Below are 18,139 nucleotides of genomic sequence, written 5' to 3' on the forward strand. Positions count from 1 at the left end.
GTCCAACAGAGAGAGGAGGGGGCTCCCCACGGTGTGGCCTGTAGCAGGGTGGAGGACAAGGACGCGCTCCGCAGCAGCTTTCCCCGCAGCTAGGCCCGGCCGTCCGGCCGTCGGGGGGCGGTGGTGGGCGCGGGCCGGGCGCCGCCCCTGCGCGGAGGCCCGTGCGCCGCGCGCGGGGTGGGGCGAGGCGGGCCGAGGGGCCGGGTGGCGCTCCCGCCCTCGCGCGCGGTGGCGGCGGCGGTGGCGGCGGCGGCGGCGGCGGCGGCGGCGCCCGGGAGCTGCCCTGAGGCCGCCCCCGGCCCCCGCCCGCGCGTCAGCGCGCCCAGCCCGGGGCTGCGAGCTCCGCCCGCGCCCGAGGCCCCCCTGCGCACAGCTCCGGGCGGCGGCAGCCGGCGGGTCGCTGCGGCGGGCGCGGGGGCGGCAGGCGGTAGGCGACCGCAGAGCGGCGCTGCCCGGGCCGGGCGCGCACCGCGGGCGCTCAGCTAGCCGCCCCGATGTGGCAGGAGGCGATGCGGCGGCGCCGCTACCTGCGGGACCGCGCCGAGGCGGCCGCGGCGGCGGCGGCGGGCGGCGGCGAGGGGCTGCAGCGGTCCCGGGACTGGCTCTACGAGTCCTACTACTGCATGAGCCAGCAGCACCCGCTCATCGTCTTCCTGCTGCTCATCGTCATGGGCGCCTGCCTCGCCCTGCTAGCCGTCTTCTTCGCGCTCGGGCTGGTGAGTGGCCTCCCCGTGGCTCCGTGGGGACCTCTTTGGCGACCGTGTCCCGCCCCGGGCTGCTCCTCACCCCGTTGTGTCCTGCCCGAGGCCGGCGTGGCTCGGGCGAGAGCTGTGGGCAGAGGAAAAGTTTCCTTGGAAGGCTTTGCCCAAAATAAAGTTGCCAGGGCGTGCTCCAGGTGGACGGGCAGGGCGTGCGGGTTCAGCATCTCTGCGCCCCGTGGCCAACTCGGCGCGTTCACCCAGCGCCGCTGCCCGCAGCAAGCAGAGGCAGTCCTCAGGCTTCCTGGGCGCGACTGCTGCCTCCCATCTCGGTCCGTGGAATGGCCCCCAGCTCTCTTTGAGTTCGGTCTGGGCATTATTTAACTCTTAGTATAAGCTGACTTGGGAAAGGGGTTCACGACAGCGAAAATGAAAACCAGATAATGTGCATCTATGCTTTTGAATCTATCCGTGCTTAGCCCTGTAGAGAGAAAGTGATGGAGTGTTGAGCAGATGCCCATGGCTCATCCCCAGAGACTACAAGTGAGCTGAGATTTGGAGGGACCCTCGCTGCTTTTCCCATTTTCGAGAAGTGCATGACCCGGCTCATGGTTCCCTGAAGATGGTTAAAGCGTGTTTTCATCACTGGGGGCCTTAACGCAGCCCAAAAGCTGATGCCAGGTTTTCTGGTTCATAATTTTCAGTCAGGAATCTTGGGCTGGCTCCCTTGAGCCCTGAGAGGAAATCTGTAGATGGAGGTAACTTCCTCTTAGCGCTCTCTTCAGTGTGGTTCAAACTTTTCCCCCTGCCCATGATTTGTGTGTGCAGACTGTGTGCGTGTGCGAGGCCTGGATAGTCTCGTGAGTTGTGTGGTCAGTGGTTGATCGGGGGCTGTCTCCACTGAATGATATTTCCTGAGCTTAGGGTGTAAATACACGCCTGTATTCATCAGTCTCCCGGAACAAGACTAGCAGATTCAGCTCATGCTGCCTCAAGGGCACAGAAACTCTGTTAGGTATTTGGCAATTTGTTTTAGATACACTGAGCCATATGGTGTTCATACTATGAAGCAATAGAAAAGTTTCCATCATGGCTCAGTTTTGTTTTTTTTTTTTTTAAATGCCCCCACCGGTGTGGGTCCTGTTTTCTGATTGAGTTCCGTAAGGTAAGGAGAGAAAATCCAACGTGGCAGGCCATGACGTCACTGGCCCTCTCCTGCAGCAGGCAAAGCAAGGGAGCCCCTTTGATCCTTGTAGTCTAGGTGTGAGAGGAGAGCAACCTCCACCCCTGCCAGGTAACCAAAATTTATTTCTTGTCACTACTGACAAGACCAAAAGAAAGAGAGATTTGGGGGTGGGGGCCGGCAGGACTGCTGGCCAGCAGTCTCTAAAGTGCTCTCCTCATTCTCATACTGCTGGCAAGAAAACGCATCACGGCTGTCCTTTGGAAACATGTTCTTCCTAAGTGTCTCTGTGTGAACGTGTAATTCAAATCCTTCTAGCTGGTTCCTTCCTAAATGGAGAGGAGCAGGTGATGGCCTATTTATAGTGCCCTTAGTCTAGGGACACAAGTGTGAACTTCTTGTTCCCCGGGCACACTACTCTGTTTTCCATGTTAGAATGCTCTGACATAAACCATGTTGAATTCGGTGCTCTTGAATGGGTCAGTGAGAAATTCGCGGAAGACTGAAGGCTGGCTCTTCTGAGTTGTCTTTAGAGAGTTCCCTTTATGTTCTGTTGGTTTAAATGTTGGAATGGCATCTTTTAGAAAGTCTTTGAAAATTCCCTAGACATATACAATCTAGCCCTCCCCTCCTGAGTTTATCTCCCTTCCTTCTTCAAGTCTTTTTAAAAAAATAACTCCGAGTCCTTAATGCTGCCCATACATGCGTGGCTGTGGGGTTATCCGCTGGTGCAGGGAAAGCTGCCAGGGGCCACCCCTCAAAGAAAAGTGATCCTCCTTCTTGCCGCAGCCATCAGCTGCCTATAGCTCCTCAGCTAGAAGTAGGGCCTCACTGCCATTTTAAAGGGCATCACTACTGTTTCTTAATATGCCAAATCACTTTAACCAGAGTGGGTGTTTTTGGTAACTTGGCTGGCACCCAGGCCAAGGTCCACATATGACATGAAATGGATTCTGTTCCTCAGTGCCCCTGGCTGGCTTCAGGTCTACTATGTAAATTTTTAGTGTAAACAGAAGACCTGTTCCAGGGCGGATGCCTGGATGCGGTCCAAAGTTTACCTTCAGGTGGGGACGCTGGCTCCAGGGTTCTCTAAAGGGAGAAAAGCCCGAGAGATGAGGGGACGGTCCTTCAAAGCCATGCCACAGGAGGAGAGACTGTGAGACTCCTCACTCCACAAAGACGCTTTTCTATTTTGCTTGTAGAGCAATGGGAGCCACTATCTCCACTTTCAAAGAGGAAATCCCCCATCCAGATAATGATAACAACAATAACAACAATAATAATAATAATAATGATGATGATAATAAAACAGTTAAGGTAGAAACACAGCAGATGCAATAGGGTCCTGTTAGACTCTTGCTTACATAGGTGGAGATGCATTCTTGTCTCCGACTGAGCAGACCGTGACTTCTGGGAGGTCCACCTTGGCGGATGGAAATGCCACTTCAGCTCTGGGTCTGCCATCTCTCTGCCTTAGCGCACTCTCTGGAATGGCTGAGCCCTCATGTAATTCAGCAGTGACACAGATCTAGTTTTTACTGCCTAAAATCTTGGATAGTTTCCTTCATTCCCATGCGTCTGCCTGGTTTTGATTTCCATTAGTCCTTCATGAGTTCTTACAGTAACAAATGGGTGGCAGTTTTCTTGAACACAGCTCCTACCTCCTAGTGTATTTTGGGTCACAAAATGATACCAGGATAATCCAAGTACATAGAAATCTTTTTTTGCTATTTATTGCTGCCTTTATATAAATCGGTTTTGAATTTGTATTCAGAAGGATAAAGGGGGACTGGAGATGTACTCAGTGGGCAGAGTACTTGCTTAGCATGGAAGCCCTGGGTTCCATCTACAGCGCCACATACAACCATCGTGGTGTTAACATTCCTGGAATCCAGCACAGTAGATGGGAGGAAGAGTGTTAGGAAATGCAAGGTCATTCTCATGCCATTGTGAGTTCCAGTCTAGCCTGGGCTACATGAAACCTTGATGGAGGTATGAGTGAAAATTAAAAGAAAAAAAGCAGGGGCGTGGGGGATGGCAACCTGTGTTTTGATTTGGTATTATCCTAACTGATGTTGTTAACATTTTATATCACTTAATCTCAAGCCACAGTCAGTCCGTGATTCTACCATACTGACCAAAGTGTCAAATGGATCTTTGCCGTATTTTCATTATTCTGTAGAAATAAAGGCTAACTTGAAATTCATTGGTCTTGTATAATTGATTGTTTTCAATCTAAAAGTCTAAAAACAAGACTAATGTCTCACACTTGCTAAAAGTATCAAAGGATGAAGACTTAGATAGCTGCCGTTGTTGGGATAGTTCGTATCTCTGCTTTTGTATCTCCGTGGATAAGGTGAACACGTTTTCTTTGCTTGCTGTGGGAAGTTCCAATACAAAGCTGACTCATGATTTTTTGACATTGGTTTGCCGAGTGTCTACCAAGTGCCTCATTGGATGGTTGTCAGGGCGACCCTGAAACAGAAAACTTAGAGCTAATGAGACCAAACTAAGTTGTAAATAGTATCATGTCACTTTGAGTTTTAGAGCTGGCTCTCATTACTGAATGCATGAAAACCTCCTTTCAGAACAAAATCTTCTCATTTATTATGTCAGAAATCTGCCAGCTTTGCTCAAAAATTGCCTTCATTGTTAGGAAAGGTTGACATAAATTTTGTGTGTCAAAATACCAGGTGGCTCTGGCCATGTTTGTTTTGACTAAAATTTATGATTAGGAGTAGTCAGTATTTGAATGGAAAAGTTATATTCCCATAAATTTAGTCAGATATTTCAATAAAGTAGGTTTTGTATCATGTCCTGAAGTAAGAATATGTACTTTTATTAACTATAAATATGCAGTATGTGCATCTGAGCATATGGCCCACCCACTTTTACAGTGATACAGTGAGCTAGCTTTTAGAAGCAGTAAGTGTAAGTACTTTTCACTACACATTAATTTTTCCATCACTAGGTTTTCCCCCTCAGGGCAAATGTATCAGACAATTTCTTTCATCTCTATCTACTTCGAAGAATGCTCGTCTTTCAGAACAAACAGGCACAAGCATTCGCAGGGGGAACAGGTCTTGATGGATCCAGTCCTTCAGCACCTGCCCTTGACGGGAGCACCACTCACTTTTGAGTCTGGGATGATAGACAGACCTGCCCTGCCTCTCTAAAGAACGGGGGTTTCAGTGTGTGCTTTCTGTAGTTCCACAATTATAGGAGGAGAAGGGAACAGAGCATTTCCCCAGAACCAGAGCAGAGGTGGCGAAAGAGCCGTCTTTTCAGGCGTCTCCGTGCAGAGAGGCACTGTGTTCCTGTGCAGGTGTTTGTAATTTGCAGCCAGCCAGTTACTAAGTCATTTCAGTTACATTTTACCTGAGGTCTACACAAGGGCCAAGGAAAAACTCTTAATTTTGTGCAGGCGTGTTGGTTGTAACATAAAGAAGTATGCAGGTACACATGGAAATTGGAAGCCTTCCATGGATATTACCTTCTCTGTTTAAACATGACGGTGGAGAACTAGGCTTTGCCGCACACATACCTACAATCTCAGTGCTTAAAGGGTGGATGCAGGAGGATCAGCGTTCAAGGTCATCCTCAGACACACTTTGAAGTTTGAAGCCAGCCTGAACTACTTAAGAACATGTCTAGGGAGAATGAAGAAGAAAATTGGCAATCGTGTAAAATGGTTAAGAGCATCGCTCTGTCTTGGAACTTTGATTTCCTTCCTGTCGGTGTTCTGACATCTGTGACCTTAGGTAGACCGTTTACCACACATTATGGTTCCCTTGTTTGTCAAATAAAATGGGGCCAGGCTCAGGAGGAGCTGATCCAAGTGGCCAAGAAACAGCTCAGGGGTTGTTAACATCCCAAGGCCCCCTGAAGAGGCACTTTCGTGGTCCTGTTAGCCGCCTAGTAGGAGAATTGAGAGAGACTCATTCAACACATGAACAAACTGATACCCAGAGGGCTAAATTAATTTCTTCTAGGTGGTGTGTTTTGGAGAGATGGGACCAGATCTCAGGGCACTTGGCTTTCCCCGAATGGTCCTGTGGGAGAACATAGCAGGTCTGGAATTTCCATCTCTGACTTTCATAGTGGATATCTCTCCTGCTGCGAACAGTCCCAGTCTTCACTCTGTGATGGTTGCATCTTGTTTCCCTCTCTCTGTGATGACGGATGGCAGAGATGCTTCTTCCTTCTTCATAACTTGTTCATTGAATTTGTGACATCCATCATTTTCGGTATACTAACTCCTCCTGGGATTTGCCCCATTGAGCAGAGAATCCACCCATGGCATCCCTGTTGTCTGAGGAGGTCCTGACAGCAATGTGGTCCATGATAGCCATTCCTTTAAGCTATGGTTCCTTACGGGTATTTTGAAGTCATGGAGTCTATTGAAAAATAACAATAGAGCTGAGATAGTGTTGGGTGGTGGTCCCCATGACAGTCACGTTTGATCTGTAATTGTTTTTGGCAGGTGTTCAGGCAGAATCTACTAGTCTATTAGACAGGTTGTTGTCCCTGAGGAAATCACTTAACTTACCCTATTTCTTATGTTGCTGAATACTCCCTGAGTGCCTGCTGAGGCTGCCACTGTGCTGACATCATACGCAGTGGTGCACCCCACTGAAGCCATCTCTTCAGTGACTGTTCATTTCGGGGGTAGCTGGTCATTCTGGGCCCCCCAGCGAAGGCTGTCTGTCTAACTGTGGTTCCTACTCCTTCCTCTGTCGTGTGTTCCCATCCAAGTTCCTGGAGAGTCTAGCCCTTGCTGAACGCCCCACCATTATTGATTTCTGCTTCTGATACTTGGAATGCTCGTGAATTGTACAAAAACGGTTTAACCCTCGCATTGCTGGGGAAGTTCAGACAGATCTATCTCTGGGCATGTATTCTCTCAACTCATTGTGAGCTCTATCAAAAAGGAAGTCACTGTCCTCAGTGGGTGACACACAGCGCTGACCAGGCAGCAGTCCCCTCACAGCTGCATTTCCCACATGTGGCCACTGGTGGAAAGCATAGCATTGCTGATCCACCTGCATCCAGTCCTGGATGATGGTAGGTAACCCTTTTGAGTTAAACTGTTTGTTCTTTCCTCAATTCCTTCCAAGAAGTACAATAAATAGCAGAACCACATGAATGGGACTTGATTGTGATTTAAGTATGATAAATCCCCTGATTCGTTAGGATAAGACGAGACATATACTATGCCTAAAATAAGTATGTCCTTGTCATGGTTGTTTTTATGCCACAGAAGGATCTCCCTGTCAAGTGCTTGTGTCGACAGAGGTGTTTCAGGACGAAAACAAAACGAATACTGGAAATGTTAAATTTTGCATGTGAACGACCAGGCACGTGCTTCCATTTATGTGATAAATGTGCATAGAACTGATTTATTTTTTTTTTAAGGAAGAAGTGTGGATATTTTAGTTACAAGTCACATTTTGACAAAAGTTTAACATTCCCCAACACAGAAATTCTTGCCAACTCGACCTTCATATTGTCTCCCAGACTTCTCAATTCTTACCTTTGAGTAATTTTAAATAAAATTACCAAGAGTAATAAAGTAATGTTTACCCTGTGATAACATGGTAAAAAGACTAAGAAATATACACACATACCTGGTTTGCAAATCCCAGGTGCACTTGGGAGAGAGAAAAGAGTTATTGAGTCACTTTGTATATTTGTTTCCTTTGACAAAATTAGTCATGTGCTAAATCAATGCCCTCTTTGTGTAAGGATAAAACAAAAGCATACAGAAGGGGTATGACAGGCCAGGAGAGGGGTGCTGGGGGGCCAGGAGAAGGTATGCTGGGGGGCCAGGAGAAGGTATGCTGGGGGCCCAGGAGAAGGTATGCTGGGGGGCCAGGAGAAGGGGTACAGGGATCCAGGAGAAGGGGTACAGGGGGGTCAGGAGAAGGGGTACAGCAGGGCAGGAGAAGGGGGACTGCTTTGCTGCAGCCTTATTGGCAGTGTTACAAATTATTCCTCTTGTGCCTCCCTACCTCCCTACTCTTTTTCTTTTCTTTTGTAGTTTTGCTTTGGTCTATACTTTTGTCTCCAGAACCCAGGATCAGGTGAGAGTAGTGGACACAGGAACAGATGTCAACCTGGAAAACCACTATGAGCTGACTGGGCAGCTGGGTCTTAAGAGTCGCCCAGAACTCTAGGGTGAACTGTGCTAAAGGAATAAGGAGAAGGAAGGCACAAGGAGAGAAAGAAGAGGCAAGCAGAGAGGGACATGCATGCACATGTGCATGTGCAAATACAGAGAGAGAGAGAGAGAGAGAGAGAGAGAGAGAGAGAGAGAGAGAGAGAGAGAGAGAGAGAGAGAGAGAGGATGAGAGAGAGGGGGAGGGGAGGGAGGAGAGGCAGAGAGAGAGGAGGAGGAGGAGAGAGAGAGGGAGGGAGAGGGAGGGGGAGGGAGGAGAGGGGCAGAGAGAGAGGAGGAGAGAGAGAGAGGATGAGAGAAAGAGGGAGAGGGAGGGAGGAGAGGCAGAGAGAGAGGAGGAGAATGAGAGAGAGAGGGAGGGAGGGATGGAGAGAGAGATCAGAGTTATGATCATTACAGTCTTAAGACACTGTATTTAAAATCAATCAAAAAAAGCTAGTGATGAAAATCATTAGGGACATTGAAATATATGGAGTGAATACTGTAATAGAGTTGAAACATGCAGGAATACAAACACAAAGGTCCTTTGTTTGTTTGTGGTTGTTTGTTTTGTTGAGACAGGCTCTTACCACATAGCTCTGGGTGTCAAGAGTGCACAGTGTGGACCTGTAGACAAGGCTGGCCTTGAACTCATAGAGATCTGCCTGCTTCTGCCTCCCAAAGGCCCTTGGTAGAGAAATTAGTGGATCAGCATGGATGAAGCTTCTCATTTACAGCCTTTACCTTCCTTTATTCCATGGTTTGATATCACAGCTACAAGACTTATTGTGTATGGTGCATGTATGCCAAGGTGTACAGTGTATGTTTTAGTGTCTTGTGTTATTTTAAAAGAATATGGTACAGCATTCAAGATTTCAGGTTAAAAGTCTCCTGTAAACATTTTTAAGGAAAGGAAACTTTAGGCTACTCTGTTAGTAGAATTAATAAAAGCTACAAATACTACAAACTCACTGCTATGATCAACTGAGATATGATCACCTGGGTCTAATGAAGTGGACAATGAGATGTGAATACAGCTCAGACATAGGGTAAACCTCACAACTAATCCGTCTCCATGGTAGACGGCAGTTAATTCAGACCTGAGAGCCATGCACTTTGGAATTGGGAGTAGGTGCGGAGTAGGATTAATCATTCGATTAGCTTGATTAATCTTCCCTTCCTGAGCCCAATCCTCCTTGATTTACATCTGGATTACTTGCTTACTCATAAACAGCCACTAATCCAGGGTGGGCTACATCTGCCCAGTGATTTATCTGCTTCACATTGAAGTGTGTTTGTCTTTTCTAAACTTCCATTTTTTTTTTCACTTTATCATACCCATGTACACGTACAATGTACATATACAGACAGTCACCACCAATTTAGTGATATTTCAGTGTAAGACTTTTCAACTTAATGATAGTGTGAAGATGATATTCGCTCAGTAGACACTGTGCTTGCAGCTCTGAATCAGACTCATTTCTTACTTTAGAGTGATTCAGTGCAGTCTTCTCCTGTACACTGGGCAGCAGTACCAAACCCCACTCTTTGTCAGATTATCATGAAGGAAAGCCTCCCAGGCTTCAGAACCCGAGGTGCTGTGGCTAAGCCCAGCTGCTCTCCAGCTTAGGTATTCTGAATACATTTTACACTTAATCATATTTTCATTGATGGTGGGATTCTTGGGGGTGTAACCACATCTGAAAGCCGAGAGGCAGAATCTGTGTAACTGCACTGTAAGATGGAGATCCAAACACATTGTCCTTCTGGTAGAAAATCAACTTCTACTGATGGACTGTAGTTATTCTTCACATACCTCCCATGTATTAAAATCCCACACGTGGGCATTCTGTTCTAGACCGTCCTGCACCATTGGTTAACATGACTGGTTCTTGTTTCACCATTGGTTTTAATTGTTAACTTAGCCCCATTTAGAAACACCTGGGAAGACTGTCTCCATGAAGGAAGGTGTCCAGATCAGGCTGACCTGTGGGTGTGTCTGTGTGGGGTCATTTTGATTGCTTCAACTGAGGTGGGTATACCCCACCCCCTGTGGGCAGCATCCTTCTCCAAGTAGAGAAGCGCTGAGAACTAGTGAGTGCGCACATGTCCACTGTCTCTCTACTCTTGAGCGCTTGTGATATGACCAGCTGTCTTACTGCTGTAATGGATAACCTGGCATTTTGAGCCAGATAGACCCTGTCTCCTCTCAGCTGATTTTTGACAAGGGTATTTTATCATACCAGTAGAAAGGAAACAAGAACAATTGGTTAAAGTTACTTGTTTTGGGTATCATTGATTTAAATTATGTCTTAATTAATCAACTAGTTATTTTTGAGACAAGTTCTTGTATATTCCACACTGGCCTCAAAATTGCTATGTGTTGAATTTACATTGATCCTCTTGCCTGTTCCTCTCAGGTGGTAGAATTGTAAGTGTGTGCCATCAAGGAAGGGGATTTTCATAACAAGCTCTACAACAAAGCCATAACAGAGGTGATCTGGAATGACTGGTAGTTCTAATTGCTAATATAGATGACCTTCCTGGTCCTTCATAAATAGTATATTCCTTCAAGAAGATAGCACTCCCCCCTGCAAAAAAAATTCCATCCATTGATAGCATCAAGCTCAGGAAAAATCTAGTGTATTCTAGTAAATGGTATTCATGTGCCCAAAGGAAGGATGGGAAGTCATTACCTGTGGCTGGTTTTGTTTTCCTTGGTCTGGATATCTGTAGGCTGGAGAGAAATGTTATTGACTCTTTAGCAACCACGTCATGTACAGAAAACAGCCACCCACCACTGCGCCAAGAGAAAAATCCAACTGAAAGGGTTTATTAGCCTCATACTTTTTAAAACATCGTGGTGTGGTGGTGGTGGTGGTGGTGTGTGTGTGCCTGGAATACAATCCAGAGGCCAGATGCAAGAAGAGGGTGATGGATTCCCTGGAACTGGAGTTACAGATGGCTGTGAGCCACTGTGTGCGTGGTGGGAATCGAACCCAGTTCCTGTGGAAGAGTAACAGTGCTCCTAACCTGAACCATCTTTCCAGCTCCCGGGTCCCATACTTTTAGTTGGACCTTATCTCTAACCTACCCTTATTCACTCAATTGTCTGTATGACAGACGACCTTTTGTAGTACTGGGCATCTTAGAGTGTATTCATTCTCTTCTCAGGTCTTGTAGAAGATTAGCAACTGGTTCTCAAAAGGAGAGTAATTTTTTTTTTTTTTTTAATCAGGGTTTAAGAATTACCTTAGCCGGGCGGTGATGGCGCACGCCTTTAATCCCAGCACTTGGGAAGCAGAGCCAGGTGGATCTCTGAGTTCGAGGCCAGCCTGGCTACAAGTGAGTTCAGAGAGGCGCAAAGCTATACAGAGAAACCCTGTCTCAAAAAAAAAAAAAAAAAAAAAAAAAAAAAAAAAAAAGAATTACCCTTAAAGCACCAACTTGGATCGTCCAGGAAATCTGTGAAGATTAACATGGCTGTTTACTTAATGGTAGAGGATTGGGGGATGGGAGGTAGAAGAGGGTCAGTGGGACTCTCTTGGCTCCTGCCTTCTGCAGCCAGCATCTGCTCAGCTGCTGGCCATCAGCAGTCACAGTTGGAGACAAAGAGCCCCCAGTCAGATGAATGCAAAGATCAGGACCAGGCTTTCAGGGACACTGTCCATCCACAGGCACTTCTGACTGAAGACATTTGGTGAGGACTCACTTGATGCACTTGTGTCTCCCAGATTCCTCTTTGGTTCAGCTCTAGCAAGGAAAGGTAGAATTACAGAGAGTCTGGGAAATGTGGTCCCCAGAAACACCAAATCCACACCATAACAAACCATCCAGGCTTTAGGACTTCTCAGTCCCCCAGTCCCGGCATCCCCCAGTGCTGTTACTGCTTGCCATGCGACTGATACACTGTTTCATTATTCTTTCAAAGTTCAGTTGATCTTTTTTCCCCCCTCAATCAGAGGGTTTTTTTTTATTGTTAACTTGCACATATGAGCTGAGTTTTAATGTGCTTTACGTGTGCTTTTGTATACGTTTCCAATTTGCATTATACTGTGATCAAAGAACATGGGTTTTTCGGATAACTTCAATGTTTTGATACTTTTCAGCAAGTTACCTGACACGAAATTACTTTGTATGTGCTAGTGATGGAAGCCAGGGCACTGCACAAGCTGGGCAAAGGGCTCCACCCGTAGACTGCACTCCCTGTGCAGTGTGGGATTGTTCTGCATGCCCCTGCGCCCTGGGGAGCTGTTGTCCTCCCTTGTAGTCAAGTCAAGCTTTCTACTTAGGTCTGCTGTTGACGCTGCTTGCCTGGCTTTGCTTCTGTCCTGCTTTCTTGCTCTGTCAACAGCTTGAGGGAGGTGCTTGAACCTTCTGTTCTGAGGAGATGCGTTTACTTTTCTCTCTATGTACATTTCTGCTTTATACACTTGGAGGGTTATTAGCTTTATGCACGTTTAAGGGGGTCACAACTGCATATTTGTTTTATATTCTGTGTTAAAATATAACTCTCTAGATAGGAGTGGAAGTGGATTTTTTTTTCTATTACCTATGACAACAGGTGTCTCCAGACGCACACCTGTATCAAATGGAGAGCCTGGCTAAGTGCAGGTTTTCACGCCCCACCCCCAGCACTACCCTCAGGGTGCTGCAGTGTTCACTGACCACCCAGAGTCTGCGGCAGGGTGCGGTGCAGAAGGTGTCTGGGGTGCCCCGCCTCGTACGCTGCTGCAGGATACAGTGCAAATGCATTGCTGTTCTCAGGATGACTTCAGAGCACTCCGGGGAAGTATTTTTAATAGAGAAGTACTGCTTTACACGAGGGCATCTGTTACCATCTCAGTGGAAGCTAGCACCTTTAACAGGAAAAAAAAAATACCAGTGCACATGGAAAATAAACGTTGAAGACAGATAAACTGCTGCTCTGCAGAGCGGCCTCAGAGAGGCCAGGGAGTTGTCATGTAATAAATAAAAGTGATGGGTGTGTAATAGTTCTAGCAATTAGAATCCACACAGAATTACCAGAAAATGCATCAAAAATGAAGGACAAAATTTTCAAAGAGAGTGATAGGAGCCCATTATCATTATAATAGATAATACCTTGTAGAAAGTTCCCTTTGTGGAAAGCATTTTAGTACATCCCATTTTCTGTGCATTCTCTCTCTCTCTCTCTCTCTCTCTCTCTCTCTCTCTCTCTCTCCCTTTTAAAAGGCATTTTAGTACTGCTAAAGGCATTTAATTTAGTACATTTTATTTCATTTGGTGTGTATAGTAACTTTTTTTCCACTAAAGGAGGAGGGGGTAGTGAAAATAAAAATTATTTAGGTAGATAATGCTTTGATGTTTTTATTTTTGTATTAGAAGTGACTGATTTCTTTTCTGTTACAGAGTTTTATAATTTCATCTTGCTTAAAACATAGCCCTGGGGGTAACTCCATGGCATCCTTGTCATCCATTGGGGATGGTGTGGGAAAGGAGAGCCATGTAATTTCAGTCTGAGGGAATTCCTTGACTTCATTTACTTAGCCTTAAGAAAAATGCACGATGCACTGGGTGAGACCTGGGGAAGAATGCAGTTTACAAGCTTTTACATTCTCTAATGAATGCTGGTCTCTGTTTTCCTTGACACTGTATAAAAGGTTCTATTTTGTGGAGAAGCCTCCTTTAAACCTCACTCAGAGCTGGAGCTCATCAGCAGATGCAGAACAAGTGGGCAGCTGTCTTCTTCCTGTTTTTCAGTGGGTTCAGGCTTGGCCAGGAGTCAGGTCCCCAGCCTCATGAGCAGCAGCTGACTGTCCTGTCCTGCTGGCCATGAAGGGCCTCAGCTCTCTACTAGGCAGGTCTCACTGGGCCAAGCTGCTGCTGCTCTGCTAGTGTGCATAATGTTTCTGGTAATGTCACCCACCTCGTGAGTAAAAGTGTACTCAGCCACCAGGATCCCATTGTGGCTCAGGGGCCTTGCCTCCATTAAAAACATGTTCAAAAATGACAGTGTGCATTGGGTTGTAATCACTAACTCTGAAACCTTGATATATCCTTGTAATATATATGTTACACCTCTGAATGGTACATCTATATGATATTCCTCCACCCAATACTTAGGGATCATGGCAGAAGATGGGGCAGGAAAATTGTAAGAACCATGGACAGTCAATGATGACAAAGTAGAGTAGTTGCACATGTGGATTAACAACAGTTGTGGCAGCATGCACATGGCCTGCATGGGTTCAGGTCAGAGAAGGTTCTAGCATGAAGAGGAGAGGTGGGCACAAAGTCCTACCCTTAGCGAAAGAGCTGCTGGGCGTTTGATAGCTTCTGGGAGAGTCAGTTTTCTTTAAGGGTGTGCCCCCTGGTGGGTTGACCTCGCTCCCTCCAGTGAAGGCCACATATCCAGTAGTAAGTGTCCAGAATAAACTGTACATGAAGGAGTGAAAAACAATGGATGCAGAGTTGGAATGGGAAGGAAAGAGGCGTGGCCCTGACGAGAATTGGGGTGGGGCTGAAAGTGAACAACATGCTTTGTACAACATTCCCAAAGAACTAGTAAAAATGAGGAAACTGCCTGTTTTCTAATTTTAAAAGAGATTAAAATATTTTGTGGGGAGCTAAAGGATTGTGCAAACCAGCCACTTGGCCACTGTGACTAATGGAAATGCCACCGAAAGCAATTTCCATCTAGTGATCAGACGCTAAAAACAAGCAATAAGAAAACGAGAGAAGAGAGACTTAATACTTACATTTAAAAAGTAGCCTAGTGTTATAGACAAATGAGATAGCAGGTCTGAGTCATCTTTGCAGAGGACTTCCCAGAAGGCATTGGGAAAGCTCCTGTGGACCCCTCTTCTGGCATGGCTCCCCGAAGGAGCGCCTCTATGTCTTCCACTTCCTACAGCTCCTGGCCTTTGTTTTAAAGCTATGCCTGTAGGAGTCAGAAAAGTTGAATACTGCCTCTTCACTGAATTAATGAGACAGATGAAAACTTGTTCTGGACAAATAGCCTTTAGGCTACTGTGGGGTTAGTTGTTCGTCCCCAGCTCAGTTAAATTCATAGTGAGAGGGCTAATATGAAGTTAGTTTTCATGGCCCCACGTGTAAAGCAATCATAATCCCCAGAAGGGTACCTTCAGATGTCATGCTGCCAGGCCCTGGGCACGTTTCCTTATAGTATCTGAGGGCCAGGCTGTCTGTCACAGCCTAGAGGTTGTTCATTCCCCTTTGCAAGGACTGTCGTGGTGTCTGAGGGTAAGCAGAGTAATTCAGGGACTCGATGGTGGGTGAAGAGATCAGTGGAGCGAGAGAGTTAGAGCATCTCAAGGATTTGCTAGTTTTTGTCAGTTCTCCAAACACTGGTTCTTCTGGCCTGCGCAAAGACTTGCCTTTTAAACTTCTGTTTGCTTCAGGGAGAGGGCTGAGCCCCCATGGCGCATACCTGCAGTGCGTCCTGAGGCTGGAGTCCTGCTCCCCTGCTCCCTAGGGCACTTCTCGGAGCCCCCACTTTCTCAGTTTTAGGACTCAGCACTGGAGTGAGGTCTTCCTCGTCGGACTCATGTAAGGATCTGAGAAATTAAAGCACATCAATGGGTTAAACATGGAAAGGCCGTTGAATACGGTGTACTTCTCTCGTTATGGTTGCTCTTTTGTGCACAGACCATTTGACACACGCATCACTGGGAGCACAGGGAACGAAGAGAGCTGGAAGGGTGTCTGAGTCCCAGTTCTGCTTGGCCTCCATAAAGGTTTTGGCTGCTCTGTTCTGCTCAGTGGCTGGTTGCCTGGGATTTGGTGTGAAGCTGCTAATGGGATAGTGAGGCTGTGTGCCCCAGATCCCCTTAGGCACCCCCTGGCTACAGAAAACCTTACTTTACTGTTACTTTTATGTTGTTAAAACTTCACTAGAGTCCTTACGGTCTTGACCATGCGGAGATTTTTGACTGAACGTTCATGTCATGTGTTAGTGATTGTAGACCCTTGGGTGAGGATTAAAGATACTTACACTATGTTCTGTCCCCTAGTAAGTGTCATCCACAGCAGGACACCAGTTGATGGTATACAATCTCAATCCTTCCTGGTATAATTGAAGGTTATGGTATCTATGTTATAATGCTGATCTTGTATACAATTGAAGTGTGTGTGTGTGTGTGTGTGTGTGTGTGTGTGTGTGTGTGTGTGTGTGTAGAAACAGAAACAAGCTGGGCGGTGGTAGTGCATGCCTTTAATCCCAGCACTCTGTGAGTTCGAGACCAACCTGGTCTACAGAGTGAATTCCAGGACAGCCAGAGCAACACAGAGAAACTCTGTTATAAAGAGCCAAAAAAAAAAAATAAAGAAAAGAAAGAAATGGAAACAAAATAAGTATATAAAAATGGATTTAGAAAATGGCACCAATAAGAAGCTAATAATAAATGAATGCCCATTTCCTTCTCACTTAGTGGTACCAGCGTGATGGAGGGAGTAACAGCAGCTATGGGCACTCTTTTATATTCTTCCTGTCCTCAGACTTCTATATTTAGCACTCTCTATTCCTTCACTATTAACCTGTGATCCCTTTAGAACAATAATTGGCATGAATTAAAATAAAAGCTAATCATTGTAGACATGGAGTAGTTCAAATGTGTTTCTTTTTTTAAAAAAAAATAAAGCATTCCAAATCCATTTGGTGACTTAATTTCCTGAGACCATGGTATTTATGATCCTTTAATTCAGGCAGTGAAGTTGATGGCCTTAATTTCCCCTGGCGTTAATGGGTTCTTACATTCATTTGCTTTTCTTGAAGTCACTTCTGTATAAAATCATTTCTCCATTTTTCTGGAAAATGTAAATGTGAGTGTCTGGCTATTTTGTCTAGTTTAAGTAGTCAGTATTGCATGATCTAGTTTGAAAACCATGGTTATTCAATATAAAACTTGGAATTTTTTTTTAAACTTTTGAACTGTTCTACTTTTGAAATGATTTCTAGACCCATATAGCTTTGGCATTGATTGCCATAGGTGATGTTTCCTTATAAGTTATTGTCATTCTGTTTCTTAACTGCAACTTCTCATTCTTCTCTTTCTCTCTCCAGGAAGTGGAAGACCACGTGGCATTTTTAATAACAGTTCCCACTGCCCTGGCAATTTTCTTTGCCATATTCATCCTTGTGTGCATCGAGTCTGTGTTTAAGAAGCTGCTCCGAGTGTTCTCGATGGTGATTTGGATATGTCTGGTTGCCATGGGATACCTGTTCATGTGCTTTGGAGGCACCGTATCTGCCTGGGACCAGGTAAGGCATCAGCATACTTTTGTGGACTCCATCTCCATGCCTTGAGTCAGGCCTTACTTGATTATGTAGACTTTATTTTAGACTCTGAGAGCAAGACATGACTGAAAATAAGGTTTACAAATATGCTTGTCTTTTAATTGACATAATATTTGTATATTATGGATTATAGTGTGATACTTTGATGTATATATGATTTGTAAGGTGATGAAGTCACAGTAATTAATATACTAGACACCTGACTGAATTATCCTTTTTGAAATGAGAATGTTTAAAATCTATTCTTAACAGCCTTTTTTGAGATAACGTCTCCCTATGTAGCCATGGCTGGCTTAGAATGTACTACATGGACCAGGGTAGCCTCAAATTCACATGTCCCTCTGCCTTTGACTCTTTGAGTTTAGGGATTAAAGGCATGCACCACCCCACCTGGCTCTTTTTAGCAGTTTTTGAAATATCTAATCTATTATTATCAACTGAAGTCAGCATACTGAGCAATAAATCACCAAATCTCATTCTTCCTGTCTAGTTGAAAGTGAAATAAGCCAGACACAGAGAGGAAAATCCTTTGAAATATCTACTGGAGAGGTGCTTGCTAGCTGAGGTCATACAGTGCCTGTTGGAATTCATCAATCCTGCCGCGGGTAGGGCTGGGCTGATCCCTGGTCCTTTGTTTGGATAGCGGAGCCACTGCTTGGTGTAGTCTGGAGTTTAGCCCCATCACTTAGTGTGCTCTGACTCTCCAAGACGGTTTCGCAGATACATTCCTCCTCAGTTACACTTTGCTTTCTGTGTAAAAGACAGACTCTAGTGACATCCTGTGAGTAAGCTTGCTTCCTATT

The 18,139-nt window shown here is 45.8% G+C and overlaps 1 protein-coding gene across 2 annotated transcripts in view; it reads left to right on the forward strand.

Annotated features, from left to right (window-relative positions):
* The first annotated feature begins 257 nt into the window (after positions 1-257).
* Positions 258-18,139, forward strand: part of Adcy2 (adenylate cyclase 2) — a 373,278-nt gene continuing 355,396 nt past the window's right edge. The window contains exons 1-2 of one of the 2 annotated variants that reach the window (XM_028873686.1): positions 258-716; positions 17,103-17,300. In XM_028873686.1, coding sequence (XP_028729519.1) covers positions 495-716; positions 17,103-17,300 — 420 coding nt within the window. In that variant the 5' untranslated portion in view covers positions 258-494. The remainder of the gene's footprint in view (positions 717-17,102; positions 17,301-18,139) is intronic. The other variant, XM_028873687.2, reaches the window with a different exon arrangement.

The sequence above is a fragment of the Peromyscus leucopus genome, chromosome 19 (assembly GCF_004664715.2).
Source record: "Peromyscus leucopus breed LL Stock chromosome 19, UCI_PerLeu_2.1, whole genome shotgun sequence".
Taxonomy (NCBI): domain Eukaryota; kingdom Metazoa; phylum Chordata; class Mammalia; order Rodentia; family Cricetidae; genus Peromyscus; species Peromyscus leucopus.